General features: G+C 48.1%; 7 protein-coding genes across 7 annotated transcripts; 3 read left to right on the top strand and 4 right to left on the bottom strand.

Moving 5' to 3' along the window:
- Nucleotides 1–286: 286 nt before the first annotated feature.
- Nucleotides 287–1,099, bottom strand: EI90DRAFT_3280903 (40S ribosomal protein S22; the record flags this gene model as incomplete). Its single annotated transcript, XM_039066790.1, has 4 exons — nucleotides 287–367; nucleotides 435–613; nucleotides 850–949; nucleotides 1,079–1,099. The coding sequence occupies 4 exons, from the start codon at nucleotides 1,097–1,099 to the stop codon at nucleotides 287–289; spliced, it is 381 nt and encodes a 126-aa protein (XP_038915717.1).
- Nucleotides 1,100–1,344: 245 nt separating this feature from the next.
- On the top strand, nucleotides 1,345–2,154 carry EI90DRAFT_1098348 (ribosomal protein S17e). Its single transcript, XM_039051489.1, has 5 exons — nucleotides 1,345–1,410; nucleotides 1,469–1,524; nucleotides 1,593–1,647; nucleotides 1,701–1,898; nucleotides 1,965–2,154. Exons 1-5 carry the CDS (start codon nucleotides 1,408–1,410, stop codon nucleotides 2,085–2,087), a joined length of 435 nt encoding a protein of 144 aa, XP_038915716.1. The 5' UTR covers nucleotides 1,345–1,407; the 3' UTR covers nucleotides 2,088–2,154.
- Nucleotides 2,155–6,571: 4,417 nt separating this feature from the next.
- On the top strand, nucleotides 6,572–10,336 carry EI90DRAFT_3124019 (uncharacterized protein; the record flags this gene model as incomplete). The annotated part of the gene is made up of 16 exons (XM_039063671.1): nucleotides 6,572–6,910; nucleotides 6,987–7,099; nucleotides 7,153–7,285; nucleotides 7,350–7,616; nucleotides 7,673–7,769; nucleotides 7,834–8,040; nucleotides 8,089–8,215; nucleotides 8,272–8,508; nucleotides 8,572–8,790; nucleotides 8,842–9,437; nucleotides 9,489–9,535; nucleotides 9,610–9,720; nucleotides 9,774–9,908; nucleotides 9,961–10,104; nucleotides 10,169–10,190; nucleotides 10,251–10,336. 16 exons carry the CDS (start codon nucleotides 6,572–6,574, stop codon nucleotides 10,334–10,336), a joined length of 2,880 nt encoding a protein of 959 aa, XP_038915715.1.
- Nucleotides 10,337–10,531: 195 nt separating this feature from the next.
- Nucleotides 10,532–11,652, top strand: EI90DRAFT_1097989 (uncharacterized protein). The gene is made up of 3 exons (XM_039051487.1): nucleotides 10,532–10,847; nucleotides 10,911–11,162; nucleotides 11,226–11,652. Exons 1-3 carry the CDS (start codon nucleotides 10,845–10,847, stop codon nucleotides 11,490–11,492), a joined length of 522 nt encoding a protein of 173 aa, XP_038915714.1. The 5' UTR covers nucleotides 10,532–10,844; the 3' UTR covers nucleotides 11,493–11,652.
- Nucleotides 11,572–12,747, bottom strand: EI90DRAFT_1097998 (uncharacterized protein). The gene is made up of 5 exons (XM_039051488.1): nucleotides 12,596–12,747; nucleotides 12,275–12,537; nucleotides 12,103–12,213; nucleotides 11,917–12,047; nucleotides 11,572–11,854 (listed from the first exon to the last, which is right to left on the bottom strand). The coding sequence occupies exons 2-5, from the start codon at nucleotides 12,431–12,433 to the stop codon at nucleotides 11,623–11,625; spliced, it is 633 nt and encodes a 210-aa protein (XP_038915713.1). The 5' UTR covers nucleotides 12,434–12,537; nucleotides 12,596–12,747; the 3' UTR covers nucleotides 11,572–11,622.
- On the bottom strand, nucleotides 12,447–13,865 carry EI90DRAFT_3059295 (cytidine deaminase-like protein). The gene is made up of 7 exons (XM_039060428.1): nucleotides 13,669–13,865; nucleotides 13,399–13,612; nucleotides 13,241–13,332; nucleotides 13,009–13,185; nucleotides 12,875–12,952; nucleotides 12,596–12,820; nucleotides 12,447–12,537 (listed from the first exon to the last, which is right to left on the bottom strand). The coding sequence occupies exons 1-6, from the start codon at nucleotides 13,815–13,817 to the stop codon at nucleotides 12,739–12,741; spliced, it is 792 nt and encodes a 263-aa protein (XP_038915712.1). The 5' UTR covers nucleotides 13,818–13,865; the 3' UTR covers nucleotides 12,447–12,537; nucleotides 12,596–12,738.
- On the bottom strand, nucleotides 13,755–14,097 carry EI90DRAFT_3059294 (uncharacterized protein). The gene has a single exon (XM_039060427.1). It carries the CDS (start codon nucleotides 14,068–14,070, stop codon nucleotides 13,852–13,854), a length of 219 nt encoding a protein of 72 aa, XP_038915711.1. The 5' UTR covers nucleotides 14,071–14,097; the 3' UTR covers nucleotides 13,755–13,851.
- Nucleotides 14,098–14,203: the final 106 nt, after the last annotated feature.

Below are 14,203 nucleotides of genomic sequence, written 5' to 3'. Positions count from 1 at the left end.
CGCGCTAGAAGTTCAGTTGTTGTGGGGTTCTGAGGCGTGGTCAGTTCGTCGGCTTCTCCATTTCCTGCGATTCCGTTGTTGGCCCCTTCAGGGGTGAAGCTTCTGTTTTCGATTTTGTGTAAGCTGGTGGCTAGGGTATTTATGCACTATTTGGAGTCAGTTGTTGCACGATATTGTCACGCGGGGATAGAGTTGAACAGCTTTCGCAATGCAAGGATTTTCATAAAGCATATCATGTCATACGATTGAGCCTAGCACATATGTGCAATCCAAGAGCGCGAGAGCCTCAGTAGAAGTACCCCAAGATCTTACCACCAATGCCCCTGCGACGAGCTTGCTCGTGGTCCATGATACCGGAACTTGTCGTCTAAGGACGGCAGAGGAAAAAAAATCAGCCTACTCAAATTTGATGCGGGGACATTGCGATGACGCACCAGAATGATGTGCCCAAAACTACGTGAAGGGAGCAAGTTGTTGACCCAATTCTCAATCTGTTTTGCCTGAACATTATAACGAGGCGAGATGACACCTGCTTTATTCAAGCGTCCATTAAGCTGGATAACGATTTTGCCACAGTGACGGTCATGAACGTGTTCGAATTCACCAATATAGCCTAAGAAGCATTTGACGCCATGTTAGTGAATCGGGATTGACTAGCCTTAGAAAGAGGCAATAAATGGAAATCCCCCAAGCAAGCGAAGGTAAATAAAGTGTTTAAGGTGTCAAGGTTGCCACAAGTTGGCATCTTGGAGCTCAAGGACCCATTCCCTGCAGTTGCTCCAACAGAAAGATGCAAAGACAGCAAACAGAGTAGAACAGTGCAATATGGATTCAAAGCGTTGGGCTCACCATGACGTTGCATGACCAAAAGAAATCTGATGACAACTTTCGACGCCGGTCGGACAAGGACCTGACGTTTGCCTTTTCGCTCGGCATTGACTATGCCGTTCTGAAAATGGAATGAGACACTATGCTCGTGGCCCACGTCCAAAAGCAAATGAAACGAACCAAGCAGTCGTTCTGTCACAAAAGAAAAAAGTCAACTTCAGACTAAACTATGCTTGCCATCATCACTTACGAGGACGGAAACGCGGACCATATTGGCAGAAAATTAGTGCACGATTGTCGGCTGCAAACGGCAAAGGAAACGGGAGTAAGCTCATCATGCCCAGATTGAGTGTCGTACTGTAAAAAGTACGATTCAAACAGGCGACGGTCCATTCCAGCCATTAATGACTGGTCCACAAGCTGGGTGGTCGTCGAACGGTTACAAGAGGAAGAAGAGCATTCACCTTTTGGCTGGAAATGTGAGTGGTGACGAGGGAAGTGTAGGCGTGACTACTGTACAGTTGCCGGAAGCAAATAGTCACATCCTTTAGGTCAAACCACTCGTCAAGCTAGCTCAATATGGTGGGCATTTTTGTAGCAGTTTCGCTGGGCAATGCATTCGACGTTTGTCTTCGGATAGGGTCGCGTGCGCACAAAGACAGTCAAGAAAGCCTCTCGAGTTCTTATTGAGAAATAGTAAGAATATGGCTCAATTGGCTGCTGCCGTCGAATCAATCGTACTTATGCTGTTACTCGTCGATCAGCTACCCCCGCTTGACTTTAGATTTCCACACCAACAAGCGTGTTATCGATGAAGTCGTATGTATTGTCATAGGTTTTTCTATCTTTCTTTTCTCACTTAATCATATCAGGCTGTTGTGCCTTCGAAACGTCTACGCAACAAGATTTCTGGCTACACCACCCATTTAATGAAGCGTATTCAGCGTGGGCCCGTTCGTGGTATCTCTTTCAAGCTGCAGGAAGAAGAGCGTGAGAAGAAGGACAACTACGTCCCTGAAGTTTCCGCACTCGACTATTCCGCTGGTCTTGAGGTTGACCCCGACACTAAGGTTAGACATTTCTCTTCATTCACATGTCTTTTTATTCATGTTGCATCCATCCTGGGAACACTATAGGACCTCCTCAAGCACCTCAATTTCGACCATCTCCCAGTTACTGTCGGTGCTCAAGTCACTGGAAACCCTCTTGTCGAGCGCCGAGGGCCAAGGCGGTATGTTCCTGGTGCTGGGAGATCATAAGGGCTGCCTTTCTTTGCCTTCCACCTTACAAAAGCCCGCATTCCGGTCGATTGGTCACGCATATGCTTGCCTGTGCTTCAGCTTCGATCATGCCAGTAATCACGCTTATGCTATGATATTACCGCTGCAACCACTATCCTGACTGCCTCATGCATTGTTTTCCCTTATCCTTCCCCCATCTTGTGTGAGTTGCGTGCAGGTTGATAAAATCTGGCGTCTTGTGAACGGTCCAAATAAGGGAGAAAGATAAAACGCATACGCGGATGTTAACAAGCTGAGGAAAATCGTGCAACCCTTCAGGTGAAATGTCACCTGCACAGCAGTGGTGAAATTACGCCATTCCTGCTACTTGTGCTGACGTGTTCAATTTCCATTCTGGGTTTTACCCAGATTCTTTACGTACTATTAGTAGACAAATCTTGTATGTCACATGTCACTCACTGTCCCATTCCCGTTTCGTTCATCTTTCAAGGACTTTGCATGTTTCCACTCTTCATATACACGCGCATTAAAAGGTGTAAGGGTTCCTCTCAGTGGTATTCCAATGTCTGCCCACAGATATTCTATGGTTTTCCCTTGTGCACGATAATCTGTAAAGGTGTAAGCAACGTCTGTCCTCATCTGTCTCCTTTGGATAACTTTCTTATCTCCCTTTCGCGTAGTGATTTCCATCGCTCATTGGATTATTGTTGATTCACCCAGTCCACCTCTTCGGCTTGATGACAATGCAATTTGGAGAGAACTTCATGTTTTGCACACCACTGGAAGTTGGTGTTTCTTAGGGATCCGCCCATATCCATACTATTTTAGTCCATGTCTGTGTCCAGGTTTGTGGTTACAATCACCTTGCATCTGATGGCTAATTCAACCATTCTGTAAGCCTGCCTTGACAGAGCAGCATTGTGCTGGATGCCGTTCATGCTGAGTGGATGTCCATTCCAATGGTCTGCTTGTATGAGCTGGCACACAAGTGCTATCTGAAATCTCTTCCAATGGAGCGTTTACCACATTCCACCCACGTCTTTCCCTCCTCCCCCTTGATCTCATAGCTGACTCTGCACAAGCTGATGAACCAACACCGGATCCTGGAGGTGTCCCTGTTGCATCAATGTGGGGCTTCTGGATGTGTCGACTCCATGTCAATACCCAATCCCCCATGCATCAGATTGGAGACACCCTCAGTCCATCAGCATTCTGTTGACTGTGTGGCCTCCAATGCTGATCTGAGTCGCACTGCTGATGACAATGCATCGCCAGCTGTGGTTCAGTGTTCATCCCTCCCTGCCAAATTGATGTGCATGTCACCAGCACGGTCCGACACGTCATCGCCATCATCCAACACGTTGTCCAATGTGTTAATGTCGAAACATCGTCATTGAGGCCGGAAGAAGCGCTGATCTAAGCTGTGTTCAACAATTCTCCCTTCCCCCATCACTCCCCTGCTGTTATTCCCCACGAAAATTACATTAAAATCATTCCTTTCCCTGTTCTGATACGCTGCTGTTGCTGGCAAGAACAGGCACCCTTGTCTTTCCTTCCCGATTCCTCTCCATCTTTCTGGAAACATCTTGGAAACCTCGTGATGACTTGGCAAACCATTCCGCATCTCCATCCAAACATATCCTCTGTAAGCACTATTCTCCACTCTGGTCTGATACCTGACTGACTGAACTTCATGCACTCAAAGAACTTCTGTACCCCGTGTACCCACTCTGTGTACAATGTAACCCTATGGACCCATCTATGTTGCATCCAAGAACACACATCTCCTGTATCATAACGTTTTATGTAAATAGTGCGGGTTCTTTCATGTAATAATGCTTGGATCGAATGCTGTGCATGTTATGGAAATGGGAAATTTCCCAATTTAGACTCTTATGGGCCCTGCACACACCCAAATCACATGATATGTAAATAATTAGAGTTTATCCAATTATTAACCACCTAAACTACCACTTGTGAAAACATCTGTTAAACCACATGTTAAAATATCTGTAAAATCGCATGAGCTCAACCTCTACCCCCTTCCCTCTTCCTGCGCCTCAAACGGACGAAAATGGGCGCCTCCGGCCCCATTTTTGTAACAGTGCAGGTAGCAGCGATGCGAAGCACGCACTCTAGTGCAAATCGTCTCAATAAGAGAAGAAAAACGAATAAACGAATAAATTCAGCCAACTCCGCTACAGTCATTCACGGGCCAATGGTTCACATTTTGTAATTTTGAGACTATGACATTGGATCAAAACCAAATACAAAAATTTTACGATGGATAGTAGCCAGGCTGGGTATGTACATATTACCAAGAAATATAAAGAAATGGATGAAAAATGAACGAGAATAAAAGCAGACAAGGAAATGGTGCTTTCCCGGCTCAATGGTTCAGTGTGACATGGTGTGACAATTAGTTCACACGCCGAACCGATAATTCAGTAATATGGCATGAAGCAAGGGTTTGCAGAATATTTGCTCTACTGCTTGAGCTACTTTTTGCTTGTGAATTCTAAAGGAGTGATTAGTGATACTGGTGAAAGCAGCAGGCACAGAAAGGAATAAATTTGAGATACTGAATTTGGAAACTCGGATGTAAGTATACCTCAGTCTGACAAGTGCTCGTTCACCACAACAAACAAACATGGGCACATGCGCCAGTGGCCTTCTGTTCCTTGGTAACACACCAAGCTGTAGGACACACTGCGGTGTCGTAGCCATGTTCCTGGAGAGTGCAAGATGCATAACTTTTGTGTGCACCATTAACTCGTTGAACAACTGCTATTACTCCTTCATTTTATGTCCGATTTGGTCAAATTTTTGCGTAGTCACAGCCATAGTTATAACATACAAGTGTGCACAAAATAAAAAAATCCCGGGGTGAAATAAGGATGTTACATGCAAATGAACCATTGAGGGGTGTGAACCATTGGCACGTGAATGACTGTACATAGAAAGAAAGAAAGAAAGTCGGAGGTCACGTGCTCATAGGGCCAGGTACGTTCTCCGTAAGAGTCGCTGCTGGATCCAATCCCTGCTTGGAAGCAAGAAAATGCGTGGCAGAGTGGTAGCCGTTATCTGCGGTCAATGAGACGCTCGCACGCCCGCCGGTTGCTCGTTGGGGTGGGGTTGAGCTGTATGCATTTGGCAGGTGTTTAGCATGCCTGCCAGTGCACTTCAGGGCTATCATCCCCTTCAGGAAGACGTCTCAGTCGTAATCACTGTCCAATGCTCGCTTAGGGGTGCTCGACTTAGTCCCCTTAAGGGCAAATGGAATGGCCGGACTTCAACTAGATAGCTTGCTCGTGTGCGCGGTTAAGGTTTCTCCCTTACGCGATTGGATGTTCATTACCCATTCCCAATGTCATTATTCATCTCTGGTACTAGTCTGCCTTTAGTGTTTGCTCGGTTATCACTCGAATCATGCTCCATGCGTTTCAATCGGATTGCTCAAACTTTGATAACGAACACCAATGGGAATGTGTATGGCGAGTGCAGATGAACCACACGCTCGCCCGGCGTCCCTCGTGTCTAAGTTCTGGACTTCATCTCCTTGAGCAGCTGTCTTCTATTAATGTAAACATTCCAATAGAGGCTGATCACCTGCCTATGTGTTTGCGCTGGGGCTATGTAGCTCAACAAGAACGTGGGGCTCGAGTTACGGCTTTTGGGTTTGAAATGCAAAGGGATGAGCGCCCGTGCCCCTAATACTCGAATAGGGGCAAGCCAGGCTAGATTTGTATTGACACCGTTACCAATTTTGTCATTCAATGAGTGAACGTCGTAGGCAGGTGACCAGCGTTTATACTATAGTATGAACGTCCTGAGATTCTGCTCATGCTGTCCTCAAATATCGTTGGGGAGAGCAGCCCAGCTGCAACTAGCGTCATTCCCCACCCAAGATCTTGGTGGGTCTGCCTCGATTCATGCCCAATTCTATGGGATGGCTAGTTGCGTGGAATCGGCCATATCGATCCACTGGTAAGCGTTATCGTCAGTTCAACTGAGTTACTGATCATCAATATTGATGTATGGCTAGGACACGCTGAATAATTCGCCGGCTGCCTGTGCGAGCGCTAAAAGGCTTGGCTCCTCCTTCCAGCCACCTTGCTGGTAAATATATGCTTTCCGAGCGGCTAATGCTGCTAAACCCGCCTCGCAGTGGGGCTCGCCGGCTTCACATTTGACTGGCTGGATTGGACGCTGGTTCGTCAACAGCTCGGCTGGCGATATTTGACAAATGTCCGGCGTCTTCTAGAAGGCCGAAAACTGGGCTTAAACCAAGGCCAGCTGACAGGGACCGGGGATGCCCTTTGCCATCAGGTAACGGTCATTGAACTAGATCTTGACCAATGAATTGCAAAACTGCTTCATATCACCGAACTATTTATTTGACCCGGACACTCGGTTATCGGAATTGTTATCTCTCATATATAGCATGCAGAAAAACTGCATTTTTCGACACTCCCCCTCACACGACCCAAATTACTCTCGACATGTCTCGTGCCTACGTCCTCGCTGAGAGCCAAGGTATTTTCCAGCCTCCAGACAGTCAAGGCAATCCCGCCCCTCGGATCTGGTTCAAGACGGGGCCAGTGACCGAGCGTCTCGTGCAGCGCCTCGTCAGGGTGCAGCTTAAGACGGAGTCGTGTGATCCAGAACAGGTAGTTGTGACATCCAACTGGCGTGATAGCTGGTTCGAGATCTGTATTCTAGCTAGTGATGCTGCAAGAGAGCTCAAGAGGAAAGGCAAGAGGGTTCTATCTTGGAGAAGTCACAGTAACATGTTGGCCTCTGGGGATTCTGGTTTTGTCTTTGGCCGGGAAAGCCAACTGGTTGATGATCTTGAGGCATGTGCACGTATTCAGAGCCTCCTTTGCGGATTCCTGATGCGATCGTCTCTTTTCACAGGTTGGGGACATAATTGCGGTTCAGGTCTGCTCGCCCCTTTCGGCCCGGGGCGCCTATCTTGGGCGTGGAAAATTGATAGTTGAAGAGCGGGACGAAGGTATCATTGATAGTGTGTAAGCGTGATACTAGCCACTTTCAGCCACAATAGTGTTTACAGCCGAGCAAGACCTAGATCTGTCGCTAAGTCGTGCATGCCCGAGCGGTCCACGGAGACCACAATCACTCTTTCATCCACGAATAACTGCGAGGTTCACGCCGTCGACGACAAGTTGGAGTGCAGGATTTGGCTGAAGTCTCCGGTGAGCGGTTTAGCGTGAAAATGCTCTAGAGAGAAATGTCGTTCATGCGCGCTTCGATTCATAGCCTCTTGATAAGTGTACGATATCAAACATTCACACCGTCCAGTTGTTCACGGTCTCTCGTGGGAGTGGGAATTTCAACTTCGGCGGTGCATGCAGCTGGAGTTGGTTTGACATTTTGATTCTGGATTCTCCTGACGCCAAGTCGCCCAAGGTTGTCAACGGTGTTAGCTTGGTTTGGAAAAGTCATCACAACTCCCTTCACAACGGACCCTATGAAGAGCGTCGAGGCGATGTTCTTTACTGGGACAATCCTCTCCTGTTTCTTGATGTGGGATCTGTCGAATTTCCGCAGATGGGACAATCGTTCTAACATTCCCCTCTCAGGACGGGAACGTTATCGCCGTACGTATTTGCGCCCGGTTTCCGGGTTGGAGCAACTATGTTAAGGAGGGTCATCTTTTAATCGGTGTCAAGGAAATAGGTAAGGCTCTTGTGATATCCAGCACCCCTTACTAACTATCTCCGCCACTTGTCTGTCACTGCAGAGGCAGCGAAATCGATCACGACTTCTCCACTTAGCATCTGTGAGCCTGAAAACTTGTCCTTTTCTAACGATTCCTTGGAGACATTGGGGATCCCGAGTGAACCGGCACCTGCATACTCTTCGCCTTCCACTGATTCGATTCTTGAGCAACGGCTCGGGGTTGATCAGACCATTGAATCTGCGCGCCCACTGCGCCTCCTCTCACTTGGTATGTATGCATGTTGACCCGTCTCCTCTATATGCTCAACGACTACAGATGGGGGTGGTGTGCGAGGGATCTCTACCTTGGTAATTTTGAAAGAAATCATGAAAAAGGTGACCAGCGAGAAGGACCCAAGGCCATGCGACTACTTTGACATGATTGCGGGCACCAGCACCGGAGGGTACGTGCGCTTTTCGTGCGCGCGAACACAGTTCAAAGATGATTGACGCTTCTTAGCCTGATAGCACTTATGCTGGGGCGTCTGCATATGACAATCAATGAATGCACCGAGGAATATGAGAGGCTGGCGAAGGAATTGTTCACTCGAGGCCGCCTTGGGAAGTTTGTGGGTGTTGTAACTACGGGTGCGAGATACGATGCCAATATCTTGAAGAATGGCATACAAGACCTTCTCCAAAGAAAGTTAGGCGACAGTGAGGCACTTATGTTGGAGAAAGACCCACTTTGCAGAGTGTGAGAAAAAACGTGCAATCTTGCGGTTACATTGGCGCTAATTTCTTTGCGCCAAACCTGAAGGTTACTTATGGCTGCTCGGTCAGACCGTCTGAACCGTAGGACTGCTGCTTATCTCCGTACATATGACTCTCCAAATGCTCCTCCTCAAAAATTTCCCCCGTTCAGAATTTGGGAGGCAGCCCGAGCCACATCTGCTGCCCCAACTATTTTCGAAGAAGTCCGAGTGGGGAGGCACACATTTGTGGATGGCGGCTTGGGTTTCAACAACCCCGTCCAAGAGTAAGTGCCAGGATTCTTGAAAGTATGGCGTACTCAAAGTCCCTGTTGCAGACTCGTGAATGAAGCGTTCTTCCTCTATGGTGCGACGCGTCCCATTGGATGCATCACTTCTATCGGGACAGGCCTAGGAAAGAATGTCCCCCTCCACCCCATCTCAGTTATTGGATTCAAACATTTCGTGAGAGGGCTTGTAAGCGTCGCATCAGGATGCGAGCGTTCACATGAAAGAATGATAGCCAACAGTCTGCGCCTGCCTCCCGTTGGCGAGCAAAAGTACTTCCGCTTTAACGTCGGCGAGAGAGTTTATTCCAAATGGGTCGAAGAAACTGTGCCTGACTTGTTCAACAACCAGTTGGGGACAGTCATTGACAAACCCGAAGAAGACCACTTCAAAGCGGGGCACATCCATTTAGATGAATATCAGCGTATGCACGAGTTTGCGGCGCTTAGTAGAAAGTACATGGCGGAGACGGAACAACAAAAACTCCTTCAAAGGTGTGCTAAGCGTCTCTATCCAACGACGCTGACTCCGACAGGAGTCTTAATTCGCGGACAGATGAGAACCAATGAGGGCATGGGCGAGCTGGAAAGCCAGAGTCTGGGAGATGTGTGTGTTGCTGGTAGCAAGCTTAGGGAAACAGTGAACGGTACGCCATCTCACCATTGATTCTTGCTATTTCTCAGTCATGGCTCTGCAGAGTCGCTTCTCATTGCGAAAAGACTCTCAAGTGAAATATTGGACATTGTGCGCAGACCCCAACAACCAAAAATGCGCGAAGTATCGGAACGCTCACTGGTTTGCTTATTCGTTTTCGATAGATCGTCCAAGACGAAGACGAGTGCGGTGATCCCCACCTTGCAGTGCCCACGTTGAACTTTGAGTTTGGAACTCCCGAAGACTGCACTGCCGTCAAGCGGCGTAAATTAAAGGTATTGCAACACCGTTTCATTTGCAAGCAAATACATCATCTTTTTGTATTCAGCACCGCTCAGCCTCTCCGTGCCATAGCTTGGGTTCTGTCAACGAGGCACTCGCCGCTAAACAGGGGCAGAAGACGAAAGAATTTGCGATACTCAAGGGCGTAAGGCTCTACTTCACTGGTCGAAGAGTTCTAGAGGTATGCATGCTTCACGTTTGGTTGGGATGGTGATTGGTTAATCCATCCAAAGGCCCAGCGCCGCGGTCCGCGAGTGGCTCCGTTCCAACAACTCTTTGTACCCCTCATCAGGACCCACGTCTCGTCGTGGGCAAAAGTCAGGACACGAGCCCCACGAGACATCTTATCGACGATGATATGTTTCATTCTTATAGCAGTAAGTGTTTGAAATCTTTGCTTCCCCACACCAACGAACTCGCTTCTGATGACGCGTGCTTCAGGTCCTTGTTGGGCTGCTAGTTCGTAAGTAGCAGAATAAAATGTTCTGTATGTTTCTGGGCTCTGATCTTACCGCATTAACAGCACAACGCAGCAATAATGTAGACGGCTTCTGCGCTCTGCCTATCAGGCGGGCATCCACAGCTGGCAAGTGCTTGATTTATATCTGATCCTTCTCCATTCCCCGTGTAATCACTGCAATAACGATCGTTGAATCAATCTTCTGCTCGAGGAAACTATGAATCAATAAGCAGTGTGGTGTTCACGATAGTGTTACGAAGTCATAGAAGCTGGCGGTGGGTTGGAATGACACGAGCCGAAACCCGATGCGGAGGCACTGGAGCGACTCAACGGGACGGTAATTTTGGAGGCCAAAGGCTAGCTTTGCTTTGTCAATTGTTTGTCAGCTCCGAATAGATTATTAATTGAATTCATTTAAGCGCCCAGGTGACCAGCCTCTCTTCAACGGGTTCGAATTTGTTGTCTTTATCCAGCGTCGTTCCGTCCGGTGACTCCTTTGAGCTTTGTATTCTTTCTTGGTGTGCGAGTGTTGAGTCTGGCTTTCGTTTTTCTTATTGTTCAACGAGGTCTAGTTAATTTCGACCTTGGCGCTTGTATTGTAGCGGAGTTGTCCGAGTCATACTGTCATATTCAACACCCACGTCTGTTGTCGCAATCATGGTAAGCCAGCTGTGCCAATGGCTTCATTTCGTTTACTGAGTGATTCGCGGCAATCCAAAATAGTCTTCGGGATGGATTGTCAAGTTGTCTTCTTCTCGTGGAATGCCTTACTTCTTCCATGAACCATCCCGCCAGTCCCGATGGGATGCCCCATCAAGTCTCAGCCGTGATGAAATAGTTGCGCTCCCCGGCGCCAAGGAATACCTTGATGTTGTTGGCAACCCCAAGGAAGCGCCTCCGGCGCCGGGTCAAATGCGAGCTAGCCACCTGCTTGTTAAGCACAGTGGCAGCCGACGGCCATCTAGTTGGAGAGAGGTTCGTCTTAATGGTCGCCACCGCGTTCAAGCCCTTCAATTCAATCCTATTCCTGCACCATAGGCCAACATCACTCGATCAAAGGCTGAGGCCATTGACATTCTGCGAGGATATGCTAAAGAAATCAACAACTCACCAGTCAAATTTGGCGAGTTGGCTTTCAAATACTCTGATTGTTCTTCTCACTCCAAAAATGGTGACCTCGGCTGGTTCGGACCCGGACAGATGCAGCAACCATTCGAGCTCGGAACCACCGCTCTCAACGTCGGACAAATCAGTGACATTGTCGACACCGACAGTGGGGTGCATCTCATCCTTCGGACCGGATGATGCTTCCTGGGACAGGACGAGTAGCTGACGGACATCAAATGCCGGCAAGCATTGCATTTTTACAGTGTACATACATATTCTGCAAAATAGTGGACTCTGTTGATATCGCTCAAACGGTGATCCCCTCTTTTTAATTGGCGGCAGCAAACCAGTAACGCAGGAGTGGACCTACGACATCCTCGGGCTTGGCAGGAGCAGCGAAATCGGACCTTGATACAGAACGCTTCCCATGGGGCGCAAAGAAAGTAGGATAGAAATATTGTTCGTCTTCAAAAGTCTTCTCGATCGGAATAGGAGGCAAAGATGCGTTCGCGGGCGTCTCATTGTAAGATTTGAACCATTCTGGTCGTTTCTCCGGCGTTCTGTGTAAAGGGGAAGGTCAGTGAATCATAGTGTGGCCTAGTGAATAGCGAGTGAACGCAACTCCGCGATATCGCCTTCCCAAGCTGTGATCCTGTAGGCTTTGGCCCGAATGGCAACAGGATTCCCCTCAATGACAACGAGGAAATTCCCTGCATCGGATATTTCAGTGGGCTCGAGCCCTCCTGTTTGGACCTGGACGGAAACGGCATGAGATTTCTAGGCATCTAACAAAAGGATAAATAATGACCTTTACTGCATTCTTTAAAACTTCGATCTCATCCTCTCCCTCCTTGACGAACTCGATGATGGGGACATAATGGCCCACTCCGAACCCTTCCTTGGTCCACAGCAAAGCGAACTGTTTAGATGGAAATTGAATGCTTACACAGCAGTAATGGTGCACGATCTATATCGCTTACCTTTTCATCTTTTCTGTCGTGGATGAAGCCATTGACGATGGGACCTGTCTTTTCTCTGTCGAACGGGAGCCAATTGTCATCCCCACCCTTAGCGGTGATCTCTATCACGTTGTGTTGCTCATCTTCAATACCAGGTGGTACAGTAATGGATGAGCTCATTATAAACGAAAAGGCAACAGCGAAGTCGACAAGAGGGTTGGGTGACGCTGATTCAGGGCACTCAGCCGAATTTATAAACGAATCGAGAGGTGGAGATCGTGGATCTGGGTTGGATCCAATTGAATTGCAATTGGCCCATGCGAACAAGATGCCTAGACTTACTGAATAGAGTAACGATTTCATTTCAGAAAGACAAACTTGATCCCTACGACATTACGCTTCAAGGGTGCGGCATACGATCAGAACCATCACAGATACCCAACTCGAAATTCGCAGGTAGTGACCAACTCAACCAGGCTATGGGATCATGTAATGCACGGTTTGTCAGGAGAGAATTGCCGAAGAGTAACTTGGGCCTCTTCAAATACACGAGCAGTCGCTGTGTCCCTATATATTTGTATTACGTTAGCCACTACAACGGAGATAAAAGGGAAGACGTGCATCCTGTACGCGAGGTTATACACAACTTCTTGAACTCCTGTCTGAACGATCTTGATGGAGCACCTCAGGCATGGACAACTTAGGAGAGAGTTACCTTAGAATACAGAATAAGTAAGGAAATGATCCAACTTTACGTATTGCAGTAGAGGACAGCGCCAGAGCCCACTCTTTCCCGCCCTGCCTCCAGCAAAGCGTTCTCTTCCGCATGAAGGCATAAACATTCGTCACCACTAGCTGCATTGTTCCCGCCGTTACAGCGGGCGCAACCCCCTTCATTGCAGTTTGTAAGGTTTCTAGGAGTCCCATTATACCTGAAACGAAAAAAGGGGTTTGCTGGGCCCATGTAATAATTAATCCAGAGAATACCCAGTAGCCAATATCCTTCGATTCCGGACGAGGATGGCACCAACCCGACGCTTCATGCAATTGGATCGTTGAGAGGCAAGTTCTGTGAGTGTCTGTTCCCGGGAAACAAATCAAACTCCATACTATACAAGACCAGTTTGAAAAGCGATGTCCTGTACCATAAAGTACGAGTCCCAGCCTGGTCGCAGCCTTTCGGGATCTAAGAGGTCCAATGATTCCAAGTGTTGTCGTAACCCGTGTACATCATCAAATGAATTGTTAATCAAGATCGAGCCATGCCCGAATGTATGATGGTCCTGAAGCTGCATATAGATACGATCGTTCTCTTTAAGAAACTCTTCGAGCGTCAGGAGTCTATTCGGCCGTTTCGATCTTCGTGGAATGAACAATGAGCGTAACCCCACCAGTTCGCGACTCCATGGGCATACCGTTCTCGGTCCCAGCGGAGTAACACAGGCGCGTCTACTCTAATAACCACAAAGAACGGTCGGACGAGAAATCCCGACAGAATGGATGGTTCTTGAAGAGACAATGTGACATGATTCGAATGCCAGTTTCGTGTGGCATAATCAAGCATATCGCTAGGTGTCCGAAACGCCTTGGTGGTATCCTCAGTCGAGGGCGTCTGCAAAGGAGAAAATCGGATGGGGGTCGATTCTTTGGGGGGGCTTGGAGAATGTGGCGGGTGTGCGCACGTTGTTGGAGTATTTGGGGCTCCATGAGGTAGCCTCCAGTGATTCAAGTCGTAATTCAAGAAATCCACTTTCGACGAGATAGTCGCGTAGGGAAGTCTTTCCCGAGCAAGGAGTCCCGAGAATTCCAACGAACATGTCAGGCTTCCGTCAGGCTAGCGTAGGTGTGACCGAAGGCCGACGCGATTCCGTCACGCTAACGTCCATTCGAGTGTGCGATAAAATACAATGAACCAAGACGATGAATACTGCAAAGATACGAAAAGGGTAA

Source organism: Cantharellus anzutake, assembly GCF_015039405.1.
Source record: "Cantharellus anzutake strain C23 chromosome Unknown EI90scaffold_25, whole genome shotgun sequence".
In the NCBI taxonomy this organism is placed as follows: Eukaryota; Fungi; Basidiomycota; class Agaricomycetes; order Cantharellales; family Hydnaceae; genus Cantharellus; species Cantharellus anzutake.
The sequence above is the reverse complement of the archived record's forward strand: the minus strand, read 5'-3'. Positions and strand labels throughout refer to the sequence as shown.